The sequence below is a fragment of the Ranitomeya imitator genome, chromosome 1 (genome assembly GCF_032444005.1).
Source record: "Ranitomeya imitator isolate aRanImi1 chromosome 1, aRanImi1.pri, whole genome shotgun sequence".
Lineage (NCBI taxonomy): Eukaryota > Metazoa > Chordata > Amphibia > Anura > Dendrobatidae > Ranitomeya > Ranitomeya imitator.
Window position 1 is genome coordinate 491,322,579 of NC_091282.1, and position 15,752 is coordinate 491,338,330.

Consider the following 15,752-nt stretch of genomic DNA (forward strand, 5'->3'; position numbering starts at 1 on the left):
AGATAATAAGGGTAACAATATTAGATGGCGGAGACAGAACAATATGCGTGCACTGCTCCTTTAAGAACGGGGGAGCGTGCGCACTAGGTGTGGAACTGGGGTACACACACAGGCAATGACGGGATCAGGAGCATGCCAGGCCTGCTCTGAGGGACGGGGCAGTGAATGAGCCATCGTCCCTTCATGGAGGTAAAAGGAGGCACCATGCCGGCAGTAGCGCTACAACGGAAATGTGATAGTTCATATTTAATCCATTTTGCTCTATTTTACATATCAAACCTTTGACAATTAAATCTCAGAACCAGACTACAATGTATCATGCTGTCATTATAGGTGGTGAGTGGCTGATTGTAGTCCAGCTCCAAGCCTTTCAGAGATTTGGAAGAGTAGTAAAATTATGATAGATATTGACTTTTGAGAGTGTAAAACATGTGGAATAATGATAATTTGTAATGCTTATATTTTTTCCACCCAGGTCCTGATTTCTGGATTTCAAATACGCATGAAAGATCTGTGCAATACCTCTAGATTGGAAGAGTATGTGACCATTCATAATGAAGAAGTTGCTAAATTCAGCCAGTCAGTGATATGTGCTCTACCGGAGGACAAGCTCAACCTTTTGGAGCACCAATTTCGTTCCAACATAGACCTTCTCAAGCCTATTACTGTAAGCAAACTAAAATTTAGAGATGTGCAACTAGGACAATGCTGTGTAGTCATATAATAAAGACTATCGCACAATGGAAAGTAAATAATGGTAGATAGGAAAGCTTTTTGCTAACTCTTATTATAATGTCTCTTTACTTTAGGTAACTCCCCAGTTATATATCCCTCCAAAACCTCCAGCAATTAAGTGGCCAAGTGTGTTTACATAAAGGATATTGCATTACATATAGGATATTGCATTAATGTAGTCAACAACTGAACATTCAGGCATCAATTCATCAAGACAGGTCATTTTCTTGCTGGTCTTGAAGAGAGGACGTGATGGGAGTTAGATGCTCCTGATTCATGAAGAGGTGCATGAACCTTCATGAATCAGGAGCGTCTGACGAGTTGCCTTTGTGCAAAACGCAAGATACCCTCACACCAGTTCCTGACTAAGAAAAGCAACAGCTTGTCATGAATTAGATGAGCCATGGCATCGCGACCCCACTGTGCCCTGTCACATCCAAGCTTCACCCAGCTCTTCCCATTTTGGCATCCATGGGAGAAACTGGTAAGAAAATGCCAATAGTTACAATATTTTTTTGCAACTCCAAGTTGCACCCAAATTTTGTGACTTTTCAAAACAACTTACGGTATATCAGAACTCTAGCAAAATTGTTTTGATTAATCAAGAGCCTTAGTATGCGATCAGCTTTCATATACATAATAGTATTCACTTTATTACCAACCTAATCTCGACATGTTTTGCAACGCTGTACAAAACATGTATTGCTTAATTGTTTCACAACTAAGGGACACACACAAAATCATACTAATACCATGCAGAGCCATTCGTCATTTTTTGTACTATCAGAGAGGAGACACTGAAAAGTAGTGAACTTGCTCCTAAGGTCATATGGTGTAGCAATGTTTAGAAGCCCGATAAGAAAAATGCAAAGCTCATGTCCTTCACTGGGCATGTGGTATAAGTGTAAGATAAGCTGGAGCGACAGGCCCAGATACGCAAGCACCAGGTGCATGGAATGGTCCCAGCAGCTCATCCTGTAATGGCATAGCTCACAGTGTTACTACTGCCCTTCTTGTCCATCTATCAGGGTGCCAGGCACTAAGGGCACAATAATCTGTGTCACTTGGCACAGCCATGACTGATGGGAGGTCATCTATACATATATTTTGTCCGTTCATACAAATCCAGTATCCAATGTGGAGCTCGTTACTGTGTTCTTCCCAGTGACAGCTGCATGCCGTAGCCGGGCTTCATAGTAACATAGTAACATAGTTAGTAAGGCCGAAAAAAGACATTTGTCCATCCAGTTCAGCCTATATTCCATCATAATAAATCCCCAGATCTACGTCCTTCTACAGAACCTAATAATTGTATGATACAATATTGTTCTGCTCCAGGAAGACATCCAGGCCTCTCTTGAACCCCTCGACTGAGTTCGCCATCACCACCTCCTCAGGCAAGCAATTCCAGATTCTCACTGCCCTAACAGTAAAGAATCCTCTTCTATGTTGGTGGAAAAACCTTCTCTCCTCCAGACGCAAAGAATGCCCCCTTGTGCCCGTCACCTTCCTTGGTATAAACAGATCCTCAGCGAGATATTTGTATTGTCCCCTTATATACTTATACATGGTTATTAGATCGCCCCTCAGTCGTCTTTTTTCTAGACTAAATAATCCTAATTTCGCTAATCTATCTGGGTATTGTAGTTCTCCCATCCCCTTTATTAATTTTGTTGCCCTCCTTTGTACTCTCTCTAGTGACGTGGCGTCTGTCTATTGGCAAGCAGCAGCACATTGACCTACTATCTAGATAGTATTCATTCTGTTTGAATGGCTGGAAGCTAAAAAGACAGCGTTGTTTCCACATGCCTGCTCTGGAAATTGTCCCAATAAGATATACTGATGTGTTTAGGAAATATTACAAACGTTTCTGGGAAATGCCATGGTAGAAATTCTTCACAAGGGTCTAAACTATTTCATAATTGTCATGCTTGTACAATACTTTTTCCGCGAGTACTTGTAATACCTTGTTTTAGTCATAGCGATATATCTAACATATGCATAGCAGCTTACATGCAACAGTACATTTCTGTTATGCCGGACTAGAGCATGACACAAAGTAAATTAATTGGTAATTTACAAATGAATGATAAAAATGTATATGCTCCGAGCAACAGACAGCTAGTACAAAAGCATTGCACCCTTATGACCATTGACATCTGGCTGTAGCCAAGATAAATGCCCTCTTGTCTTTCTTTCTGTCTTCTGCAAGATAAGTAAGAGAAGGAAAGACTGGTGGTGAATGATTGTGTCAGATAAAGAACACATTTACCAGTGGTAATTGGGAGATGAGTGACACGTTCAATTCAGAAGTATAGACTGTCTGAAACAAAGTTGGGTCTTGTGGTTATCTACTAGAAGATGTCTGCTTAACACACTGCTATGTGTAACAAGTGTCCTAGACAGAAGAGGACTCCGCTAACCCAACGTGTGAACTAAGAAATCCAAGCTCCTCTTGTGTCCACAGCACTATGCAGCGCATGTCCTGTCCATGTGGGCATCAACAGATGCTGGGTTCTTAGTGTTTTTAATAGGGGTATATAAACATTAATTATAACATAATATTAGGCAGGAAACTAAAACTATAATTGAACTTTTGCATATTATTATTTTATTATTATTATTTATTATTATAGCGCCATTTTTTCCATGGAGCTTTACATATGAGGAGGGGTATACATCATAAAAACAAGTACAGTACTATACAAGTCATAATGGTACAGGAGGAGAGAGGATCCTGCCCGCGAGGGCTCACAGTCTACAAGGGTTTTGTGAGGATACAATAGGCGAGGGTAGAGCTGGTCGTGCAGTGGCTTGGTCGAGCGGTGGTTACTGCAGCTTGTAGGCTTGTCGGAAGAGGTGGGTCTTCAGGTTCTTTTTGAAGGTTATGATGGTAGGCGGGAGTCTAATATGTTGTGGTAGAGAGTTCCAGAGTAGGGGGGAAGCGCTGGAGAAATCTTGTATGCGATTGTGGGAAGAGGAGATAAAAGGGGAGTAGAGAAGGAGACCTTGTGAGGATCGGAGGTTGCGTGCAGATAAGTACCGGGAGACGAGGTCACAGATGTATGGTGGAGACAGGCTGTGGATGGCTTTGTATGTCATGGTTAGGGTTTTGAACTGGAGTCTTTGAGTAATGGGGAGCGAGTGCAGGGATTGACACAGGGGAGAGGCTGAGGAATAGTGGGGGGACAGGTGGATTAGTCGGGCAGCAGAGTTTAGACTAGATTGGAGGGGTGCGAGAGTGATAGAGGGGAGGCCACAGAGCAGGAGGTTGCAATAGTCAAGGCAGGAGATGATGAAGGCATGGACTAGGGTTTTTGCAGATTCGTGGTTGAGGAATGTATGGATCCATGAAATATTTTTGAGTTGAAGTCGGCAGGAAGTGGAAAGGGCTTGTATATGTGGTTTGAAAGAGAGATCAGTGTCAAGGATAACCCTGAGGCAGCGAGCTTCTGGGACTCGGGAGAGTGGGCAGTCTTTAACTTTAATGGATAGGTCCGTTGGGGGGATTGAGTGAGATGGGGAAAGATGATGAGTTCTGTTTTATCCATATTAAGTTTTAGAAATCTAGCGGAGAAGAAGGATGAAATAGTGGACAGACATTGTGGGATTCTGGTTAGTAGGGTAGTGATATCTGGTCCAGAAATGTAGACCTGTGTGTCATCAGCATAGAGGTGATACTGAAAGCCGTGAGATTCTATAAGCTATCTCAGGCCAAAGGTGTAGATGGAGAAGAGCAGGGCCCTAGGACTGAACCTTGCGGGACTCTGACAGATAGGGGGCGTGGTGAGGGGGTGGTGTGCGAGTGGGAGACGCTGAATGTCCAGTCTGTTAGGTATGACGCGATCCAAGACAGGGCCAAGTCTGTGATGCCAAGAGATGAGAGGGTCTGTAGTAATAAAGAATGGTCCACTGTGTCAAAGGCAGAGTACAGGTTCAGGAGAGGGAGGGCAGAGTAGTGTCGCTTGGCCTTGGCAGTTGATAGGTCATTGTTGACCTTAGTTAGGGCAGTTTCAGTGGAGTGGTTTGGCCGGAAGCCAGATTGTAAGCGGTCGAAAAGGGAGCAAGAAGAGAGGTGGGCGGACAGTTCAAGATGGACGCGTTGTTCCAGTAGTTTTGAGGCATATGGGAGAAGTGATATGGGGCGATAGCTAGATGCAGAGGAAGGGTCAAAGGAGGAATTTTTGAGGATAGGTGTGACCGAGGCATGTTTAAAGATTGAGGGAAAAACACCAGTTGTTAGTGATAGGTTGAAGAGATGGGTTAGGGTTGGGATGAAGACTGTGGTGAGGTTTGGGATGAAGTGGGATGGGATTGGGTCAAGTGCGCAGGTGGTGAGATGTGATCTTGAGAGTAGAGTGGAGAGTTGATCTTCTGTAATGGTGGAGAAGTTGGTTTTGGAGGTGGAGGGCTGGGTAGTTAGGAGGAAGGGCTCTGGGGTTGTCGACCAAAACTGTCTCTGATGTTATCAATTTTCTGTTTGAAAAATGAGGCAAAGTCTTCAGCTGAGATGAGTGGAGAGGGAGGAGGTGCTGGGGGATGGAGGAGAGAATTGAATAGCTGTTTAGGGTTGTGAGACAGGGAGGATATGAGAGATGAGAAATAGGTTTGTTTAGCTGTGGCAAGTGTGGCCTTGAAAGTAGTGGGGGACTGTATGAATGCGATGAAGTCCTCTTTGGAGTGGGATCTTTTCCATCTCCGCTCAGCAACCCTGGAAGCCCGTCTCAGTTCTTTGGTCAGGCTGGTGTGCCAGCCTTTCTATTGATTTTGTGAGCTTTGGTATGTGTGAAAGGGGCAACGGATTCCAGGGCTGCAGCTATTGTGGTGTTATATAGAGTGGCAGCGACATCCGCATCGTGTAAGGAACTTATGTCTGTAAGAGGGAGAAGGGATTCAGACAGTGAGTGTAGATCGAGGTTTTTAAGATTTCTGCGAGGGTGTGCGAGTTTGTGGAGTGGGGATTGTGGACCTGGAGAGGAGAGAGAAGAGAATACAAGTAGGTTGGGGTCAGAAAGAGGAAGAGGTGAGTTAGAGACGTTTGATAGGGAGGAGAGGTGGGTGAAGATGAGGTCCAGTGTGTGGCCATCTTTGTGAGTGGCTGCAGAAGACCATTGAGTGAGGCCGAAGGAGGAAGTGAGAGATAGATGCTTAGTGGCAGCTGAGAGGGAACTGTCAATGGGGATGTTGAAGTCGCCCAAGATGATAGTGGGGATTTCAGCAGAGAGGAAATGAAGTAGCCAGGTGGTTAAGTGGTCGAAGAAGGTGGTGCCTCGCCCTGGGGGGCGGTAAATGACAGCCAGTTAGCCAGTTGGAGGTTGGTGGGGGAGTAGATGCGCACAGAGTGCACCTCAAAGGAAGGGAGGGTAACAGAGGGTGGCAGTGGGATTAGGGTGAAGGAGCAGTTATCTGACAGGATCATGGATGTATATAAATGGCATATAAATATACCATTAATAATATAATCCTTCAATAATAAGAGCACTTTAAAAACCATGCACAGAAAACTATGGATGTCAGTATGCTGCGCAGTTATTATCACGGCTGAATGGCTCGTCCTCGTTGATAGATTTACTTCTTCCTGCATGGTTGCCTTCCCTGATATATAGTCCCGGTAATGATGTTAGAACGTTGGGAGCACCAGACAAGCGAAAGGAGTACACCACTCCCTATTCATTTCAACGTAACCCTTCCAGCACCCACAGAGCCAACCATTTGTTGGTTGCGTCCTTCATCCAGTCACACAGTGTGCTTTGGCTTATGTGTGAACTGTGATCTGAAACATTCTTTGACACATTACCCAAGGTTTAATGTGTGGTGTTCCAAGTCTCTAAGTCACTGAGCTCTGTTACACTCAATAATCTAAATGAATGCCATTGTTCTTTCTTCAGTAACAAGAACTGATGTAATGGCTATTGAATAATTGCATGCCTCTTATGAGAACTGGCCAGACAGATGAATTCCCGTAACAGACGAGCCTAGCTTCACAATCATCTTGTGATCCACTGTGACTATTGCTACTATAAGATCTAGATCTACACTGTGGCTAAGGTCAGACATTATATACATGATGGCTGTACCAACATTGCCAAATGTACCATGTTATCTACAATTGAAGGAAACAGGGATTGAGTCATATTTCAAGATGTGATCCTTTGTTACTGATCATTTGACCAGCAGCTATCTCTCCTAACTCCTCCGTACACAAGAGCCGCCTTTGTTCTCTATAAGAGAGTCACTGCCAGAATCTTCTGGTTGGTAGCTTATCTTCTTAGAACAAAAGGATTGGCAGTTTGAAATCAGACATACCAGCCTTCTCTCTGTAGACATCATATATCGGGGACAGCCGGGAGGCCCCATATGCAATAGACTGTTGGCCAAGCATGTCAATGTCGGCAAGATAGTATAGGGTCCTTAAGAGACAGTTATCTGTTGGACCCTGGAGTAATGAACATGCATTTGGCCAATCTAAGCCTTCATGGTTGAGGTAGTTATGAGTGATAGCTGTTTGTCAAATGAGCAGTATAGATATTTACTTTGTCTTAAAAGGTATGCGTGAGATCTTATAAAATCTTTAGACTCTAGTTGTGGCAAAGAAATCCTTTGTTTAGGATGGCAAAAACACAGCCAAATAAGATATGTTGCTTTGCACTGAGGAGAGGCAATACCCTTAAAAAACGTTTCTGCAAATATAGTTTCTCTTTTGGGTTTTATCCCAAGTCATGTGGCAAGGCTTTTTAAAGGGTTGATATTGACTTGTAGGATTGCTACTTCCAATAGGTGGCACTAAAGTTCAAGTCCTCTTCCTCTCTGAAGAGGCAGCTTTCATATTTATTTTTCCAGAAGAGCATTGCATGGCCTAGAAGTCTCCTTGCACATGTATGTAAGGCATGTCACTACCCACAATGACTAACAATACCCCCTAGACCCTAGGCTATGATGGAAATTGATAAACTGCTAACATGTATTTTACTAAGTACATGCATGGAAACTTGGTTTCCCTAGAACAGTGCTTCCCAAGTTTCAGTCCTCACAGCCCCCAACATATCATGTTTTCAGGATTTCCTCAGTATTGCACAGGTGATGGCATTATTATCATATGTTCTCTCCCATCTGCAATACTAAGGAAATTCTGAAAACATGATCTGTTGGGGGCCGTGAGGACTGGAGTTTGGGAAACCCTGCCTTAGAAGAAGACGAGAGCATCCACTGCTGTTTATTATAACCTGCATCTTGCACCCCTTGCAGCAATGCATTATGGATAGAATACATGTATTTTTTCTTTTTCTTCCTAAACAGTTTTTATCTTAAATAGAAACAATTTGTGCTTTCAGGCATTTATTTTTGTACAGAAAATTATGGGTTGTTTTTTAAGTAACCAGTGTTTTCTTCTTTTTTTTAACTTTGATAATTACAGAAAGAAATGTCATCAAACTCTTTCCCTGTACTGAGAGAGGTTACAGAAAACCTGCTGCACAGCATGGGACAACTTGCCAAGGAGGTAAGTATAGGGCAGTGAATCTGTAAGCGACTGAATGGGATTTTACACATAGTGACTAGTTACATTCACGATCAAAGCTATAAAAACAACAGTTTTCGCTGTTGTTTAAATTGTTTTTTGTCCCCTGTTAAAAAAAATGCATAAGTGTGTCATGGTTGTCTGTGCAAAATCGGGGAGAGGCGTTCATTATTGATCAAAATCATTATTAAGTTCAAAATCGGCAGTGTAAGTCTGTGGGTCCATGGATAAAATTGGATATCACAAGGTTGCGATCCAAGTGCTGTCCATTTTTCACAGACTGTTAGTTAGAAAAAGCCAGAGAAACTTTTTTTTTTATTCTCAATGGAGAAAATTTCCGGAAACTCAAACCAAACTCAGATGAAAATCTGATGAAACTCTAAATAAAATCAGTGATGAAACTAGAACCATTTTTCTCGTATGTTAAAAAATTGGATGTCTGAATGAGCCCTTATAGGGTCTTTATAATTCGCTTTAGTCTTTTAACACCCCATCCTTTTTTTATTCTGGATGGAGGGGAGAATGCAAGATTCTTTATGTTAATGACATCACATAACACAACAAACACACTCGAACAATAAAAAGAGAACAAAGCTCATAATCAAATAATGACTTCAGGAATAGACGTAAAAATGCAAGCTGAAGTGTGTAAAGAAGACGTAGTGTAAGAATCCATGGAATGAGGAATTGAACACGAGAGAATTGGGCCCCCTTCTCAGATAGTCTTACACCTAACAGATATTCGGGGGCAGCACTATGCCAGTCTGGTTGTCTCAGCAGACAAATGCCAGGCTTCATACAATTGACTTAAAGATAACTATTAAAACTATTTTCCTTCACTTCCAACAGTGAGTTGTATGCTTGTGTAATGTACAGCCCTAAACCACAGACCAGCAGAAACTTGTCCTATGCGATTTGGCTTTAGCTGCTCCCTTTCTTGGGCGGCCCCCAGGTCTGGGGCAAGAAGTCTAAAAATGATGGACAGAGCATGCGGTTCCCATCCTGCTGATGTGGCTAAATGAGACTTCAGTAAAGTTGGCAGAAGTCCCGGTGTGGGCGGCTCTCACATTCTCAGGCTCCATAGGGAACTTCAGACTTCTCTTTCCATTGTACAGAACAATCTGTGCTGTTTGCCTCTGGAGTCATACTCCTCTTCTTCTAAATGTTAGCTGACCCGACCCCTACACAACTTGTTTTTTGTTGTCTTACAGGAAGAACTCAGATTGCTAATGTCTGCAATGTCTGAGAGCGTTAGGCACGCATTTTACATACATTTTCATGATTTCATCCTTTTTCCACTGCTCTGTCACGCCCTGATGTAATGTGTATTATGTCCATTGTTAGCATTGCACTTGGAGGTCAGCATTTACTGTGTTTTTGTTCCCATTATTTACTTTTTTTATTGCGCCACACATTTCTGACCAGTCCACTTTACAGTATACTGGGTGGTATTTCATGTGATGTTTGTATGTCACATTTCCCTGGTTGTACACGTTACTGGAATAAAAGGATGTGGACACCTTTGGGGACATTCTTTTTACTTACAATGCATGTGTTTGGAGCTAAAAATCATTTTTGCATTCGAGCTTTATTAATAATTTCCCAACATTTGCCTTCTGTAGCCTTTGCGCTTCCCTACACATTGATGACTGCAGAATGAGTTCTCTAAGAATGTGTCAGTAAGTTTGTTCTGACAAGGGGTTTGTAATTCTCTAATCTGTTTTTTTTTTTTTTTTTGCTGTGGGCGTCTCAGCTGATTTATGACCACAGAATACATCAAAGTTGAGCTGAACTTTGTGGTCATAAATCAGCTAAGAGGACCGCAAAAAAGGACAGATAAAAGGTACAAACTCTTTTACCTTCTTAGGTAACTCATTCTGTAGCCAGCATTGTGCAGGAAAACACAGAGGCTATGTAAGGCAAATCGTGCAGAACTTTAAGTGAAGTCCAAATGTAAATAATTTTTAGTCCAAAATATAAGCATTTAAAGGGATCATGCCACTATACACTTAGCTGTTAAAAGCTCTTAAATAGGAATGAATGTTCACAGAAAATATTTAAAGTGGATAACTTGAATAAAGTGAACAAAAATAGTGAGCAAAATTGCAATATAGATGTCCTAAATTTAGTAGATTCCAAATAGAAGTGCGTTGCCTTAACTGGTTCTGAAAATGGGGTTCTGGTGTTCTGGCTGTGACATTGCTGAACTGGGAGCTTTTGTCATGTGCAGGTCATTACGATGAAGAGTTGGTCTGACATGCGGCAGGAGGTTATGTTCCTGACCAGTGAGAACTCTACAGCTTCCCCAACCTCCTTATATCAAGCAGTATCCCGAATTGTATGCGGCCACCCTGAGGGAGGGGGTCTAAAGATAAAGTCCCTCAACTGGTATGAGGATAACAACTACAAGGCGCTGTTTGGAGGAAACGAAGGAGGGGAGAATGGCACAGAGGAAGACTCTTCAGCCGCTTATGATAATTCTACTAGTATGTATATATTGCTCCTATATTATTTTGCCGACTTGATATCATTTGCGAATTCAGGAAACCAAAAGAAATCATGAACATGCATGCCATATAACGCGCATCTTATGAAACGCATTGACTTTTATGGTCTAATTTCAATATGAAACATATTGTAGTGAAGATACATTAGAAATGATAAGCGCTTACACTGTAAATATTCCTTTGGACAAGTTAGAATAAGGTTTTACTCAAGTTTCTAGAAAGCTTATGGCTTTCACTGCTCAAGTCAATATATTATACTACATTTTGTACTATACTAATACTCTGCCTTATGCAATTAGCTCCTTACTGCAATGACTTGATGATGACCCTAGAGTCCAGTCCTCTGTACAGAATGATCTGGAGGGCACTTAAACCATTACTTGTCGGCAAAATCCTCTTTACCCCAAGCACACCAGCCACACGTGCATTAATGTCGGAGGTAAGAACCAGGCAAATACTACTATTGTGCGTGCATGAGTGCGTGTGTAACATTTAACTCGTCATTGTTTTCTACCTATGTCATTTTCAGGTCAATAAAACGTTCCAAGAGTTGGGCGTATTTAGAGATCTTGGAGGAATGTGGGAAGAAGTTCGTCCAGAAATCGAGAAGTTCCTGGAGAGCAGTAAAGAGATGGATCTTGTTAGGGTTAGTTTTTTGGCTCTATTTATTTGAAGTGTGTTATTACATGGAGGCCATTGAAATGAATGAAGATTGGATGTAACACAGGGATGGATTAGGACTAACAGGAGCTGCTCTGTCCAAGTGTCAAAGAGGAGTAACAAGAGGAGGACTCATCTCAACATCAACCATATATCCTAATTGGGCATAATGACCAGAGTTGAGTTCAGGAGAAAAACCCTTTATCTTTTTCACCTTCCCAATGGGTTCACATTTTTATTTTAAGAGCAGAGGATGATCACATCTGCTTGTTATCTCGGATCAGCATTCAGTAATGCGCAGCACGTGTTTAGTTATAATAGCTTTCTTAGTATAGTCATTGACCAAGTGATCGGCACGTGACCAAAATGATATTGAAGTGATGTAGCACATTCCAAACACAGGCAATGTCTGCCTAATAATCACATCGCCTGACTTTGCTCCACCCTAAGCAGAACATTTTTTCAAAATGATAGCATGATGGGTTAGTAATTATAATAAAATGTATGAGAAGGACTCATATTTTTGTATGTAATTAGGACCAATTAAACAATATTTATCACAGATCCCCAGAATAGATGATATAAGTACAATTGCTGGGTATCTGAATGCTGAAATCGCCACTTATGTAGAGAATGGAGGTCACAAAGTCACCTCTGTGAATGATGCATGCTCACTAATGCTTAATTCACAAAGGGGATGATAGGAAAAATGTGTTCATAATCAGTAGTGGCCACAGAGGTGGGATCACCAATGATCATGCATATATCAACTATCCTGTCAGTGTAACACAATGGTTATTTATGGGGGTAATGGGAAGTTTGGACAACCTGTCCCTTTTCCTACTAAAGTATTTCACTTTGGGTGTTATGTATTATGCATCAGAGCAGTATGTGGTATGAATATAGTGCACTTTTCCATATATTTCACAATTCTACATTGATCACTTTTGTTTGTAGTAAATAGGGTGTGAAAGCCTTCTTCCTTTGCTTAGCTCAATAATTGTATTATAAAAAATGATTTTCTCTTCAATACAAAATACTGATGTGTGCACTGACAAAGTAGATGATCTACCGTAATTGGTTCTGATATTTTTCAGATACAGCTAATACATACGGTACATTTTAACCATCTTCTTTCAGACCCTACTGACCAATAAGGGCAGCAGACAGTTCCTGGATCGCCAGCTAAATGCCACTGGATGGGCAGCAGAAGACATTTCAAAGTTCCTTGCCAAAGAATCAGAGGGTGACGCACTGTACACATGGAGAGATGCACTCAATGAGACGGACCGCGTTGTGCTGACCATGTCACGGTTCATGGAGGTGAGTCTTGCAGAGGCCTTCCGAAAATAAGGAGAAGCTAACAATCTTGCTATTTTTTCTATTATTATGGAGCAATGCTGCTTAGGTTCTGTATCAGCCATTTGCAGCCTATATGTGTCCTTATCTTAAAAAAAAGCTACAAGACGCGTTACATGGTCAGAATAGCACTTACAGTTTTACAACTTAAAGTGCAAAAAACCTACACCAAGGAACATGGCCTTCACTAGACCTATTTAGTGCTACAACCATTGTCTTTATATTTTTCCAGTGTGTTAATCTGGACAAGTTAGAACCAGTGGACAATGAAGAAATTCTTATTGACCAGTCCATGAAACTTCTACATGAAAGGAAGTTTTGGGCAGGTGTTGTTTTTGTAGACTTGCCACAAGATGATACAGTACTACCTCACCACATCAAGTATAAAATCCGAATGGACATCGACAATGTGGAGAGAACCAACAAGATTAAGGATGGGTGAGTTGCAAAAAGCTTTGCATTATATACCTCTGTTTTTATATACAGCTACTACAAGTCCAGACATCAACTAATCAGTTTTTTCTGTGTCATTTTACAAGGACTTGGGTAGTAAATAACGAAAACCGGATTTGACCTTGAAAGGAATTTTTCTGTATATAATGTCAAAACAGAGTCAAGTACATCTTGTGGGTGTTCAAGGACTAGGGCCTGTTCACCCGACTGCAGGGCTTTCACATCTCTGTCTGGACCTTCAGTATGAATTCTGTTTTTCAGTAACCTACCATGATCCCGTGCTCATCTGAAAACACAGACACTACTGCAAAGGAATACAATGACTCTGTTTTTAGCATACCTGAATCCTGTTTTTCTGGGATTCATAACAGTCCTGTGTGAAAACTTAAACTTACTGAAAATCATAGTTTGACCAGGCTCTATAGCTGACCACTTATGATGGTATGCTATTGTCGTAAGCCCCTTATATCAAATTATGTTCTTTGAGTGTTAAAGTTATCATCGCCATAAGGTTTACCTCTTAATGCATTGAAAAAAACCTGAAAAATGTACTTACTACATCTAGTGGTGCTGACAGCCTGGATAGCTAAGATTTGTCCTGTTTAGTTTCTTGGTGCTTTTGGTGAGACCTATCTACTTGTAGATACAGTGCTAAAAAGGGAGCACTTGCACATCACAGTGTTACCCCAAAGTAAGTTAAACTTCAGCGATACCAGTCTGTCCAGTTAGGAAACATAAATGATGCACCTGCTTTGGTGCAAATGAAAGTAACAATGGATGAACTGGAGAGACAACAGGAAGACAACCCCCAAAAGGGAATGATTTTAGTAGGTGGTGACCACGAACAATTTCTCTCTCCTTATCCTTTCTGACTGATTCTTGTTTTGCTAATGTCCTTGTCATATTTTGGTAGCATGAAGTGGTACCATTCAGGTTGTACCGCTCCTCCAGGATGGCACATCTATTCAGGGAGAAGGTGTGTTATGTTTCCTAACACAGTCTCAAAAACATGGAGCGGATACCAGGAAATGTGCAATTACACAGGGAGAGTCAGATAGAGCCAGGGAAGGGCATTAACACAGTAGTAGGACTGATATCTGCTCATTTGAGCAAGGGGGAATAGGAGGAGCATTGCCAGTGCACTACAAAATTGGATAATGGTGTCCATGTGTCTTTCTGAACTGTCAGAAACAGACTCCATAAGAATATGATAGGTCCTGGCGTCCGTTCGTGAGACCTTGGCACTCACAGTCCAGTAAGGTGCAGCTCATTTGGCATTCCCCAGTTGACACCAGAATTGGCAGGTCTGTCATTGGTGCTCTGTCCAGGGCAAGGTGAAGGTGTTCTGCAGAACTGGATAGAGAATATCTAATAAAATGTGAAAGATTATAAACTAATGCAAAAAAGGTGAATATGTTGAAATGAGAGACACAGAACCTAGATAGAGTTTGAGCTTTGAAACACACCTTGCGAAGATAGATATCTATCGGGACTCCCATTTAAAGTCCAACTAGTTTTTTCGAACGAGCCGATTACATTAAGTTCGTTGACCCATTCCAGTAGAGGGATGAGTCACAATCACTCTAGTGTCTAGCTAAGAATGATTTTGCAACATTAAGTCAATGAAGAAAAATTGTAAACTGGTTCTAGATTAATTAGGTTCAGTTTGGGCAAGAGGAGATGCTTTCTTGGACCGTAAAGAGATTATTTTTTGGATGTTGTTACAAAAGAGGTTGAGTAGAGGTCATACCTATATATGTAATGCGTTACTGATTCCTTTTATATTTGGAGCAGTGAATAGTAAACAGATCCCCACATTTTTAGTTGTTAAAGGCTTTCATTCCACATATGTGGATTAAGAAGATGACATTTTAATATTTACACAACTTAGTTGCAGCCAGGTCATGCAATCGTGTAATATATTTTCTTATCTCCATAGTTACTGGGATCCTGGTCCTCGTGCTGATCCATTTGAAGATATGCGCTATATCTGGGGTGGATTTGCTTATCTACAGGATGTTATTGAACAGGCAATCATTAGAATACAGACCGGCACTGAGAAGAAGACAGGAGTATATGTTCAGCAAATGCCCTATCCTTGTTATGTAGATGACATGTAAGTAAAATCAGAATAATGTTGAAATAATATACTGCCAAGAGCTAAACCTTAACTTAAAGTAAGTGTTCAGAAGTGGAAAAACTTTTTTCTGCTGCATTAAGTTATGTTACAGTGGATCTGCCACCAGAGTTCACAAAATAAACTGCTACATCATGAAATAGATCTTTTAGACTGGATGAGGCTGGTGTACCTCATTTCAACATCTATGTCAAAATGGCATTATAATCCTTTTCAATCATTTAAGATCAAGCTCTATCACATCTATCCTTTTTGTTTCTCAGCTGATTGACAGCTAGACGTGTCCTCTTCTATTGCTAGTGGGCCGAGATTAAATAAATACACTTGGCCCATGAGCTCATCTACTCTTTTGCTGGACTAATAAAATGCTTAGATATTAACATCA

General features: G+C 41.3%; 1 protein-coding gene across 2 annotated transcripts in view; it reads left to right on the forward strand.

Annotated features, from left to right (window-relative positions):
• ABCA1 (ATP binding cassette subfamily A member 1) overlaps positions 1–15,752 on the forward strand; it is a 132,128-nt gene that overhangs the window by 75,762 nt on the left and 40,614 nt on the right. For both annotated transcript variants that reach the window (XM_069765939.1, XM_069765928.1), the window contains exons 7-14: positions 476–667; positions 8,150–8,233; positions 10,482–10,737; positions 11,058–11,197; positions 11,288–11,404; positions 12,559–12,741; positions 13,010–13,215; positions 15,170–15,346. In XM_069765939.1, coding sequence (XP_069622040.1) covers positions 476–667; positions 8,150–8,233; positions 10,482–10,737; positions 11,058–11,197; positions 11,288–11,404; positions 12,559–12,741; positions 13,010–13,215; positions 15,170–15,346 — 1,355 coding nt within the window. The remainder of the gene's footprint in view (positions 1–475; positions 668–8,149; positions 8,234–10,481; positions 10,738–11,057; positions 11,198–11,287; positions 11,405–12,558; positions 12,742–13,009; positions 13,216–15,169; positions 15,347–15,752) is intronic.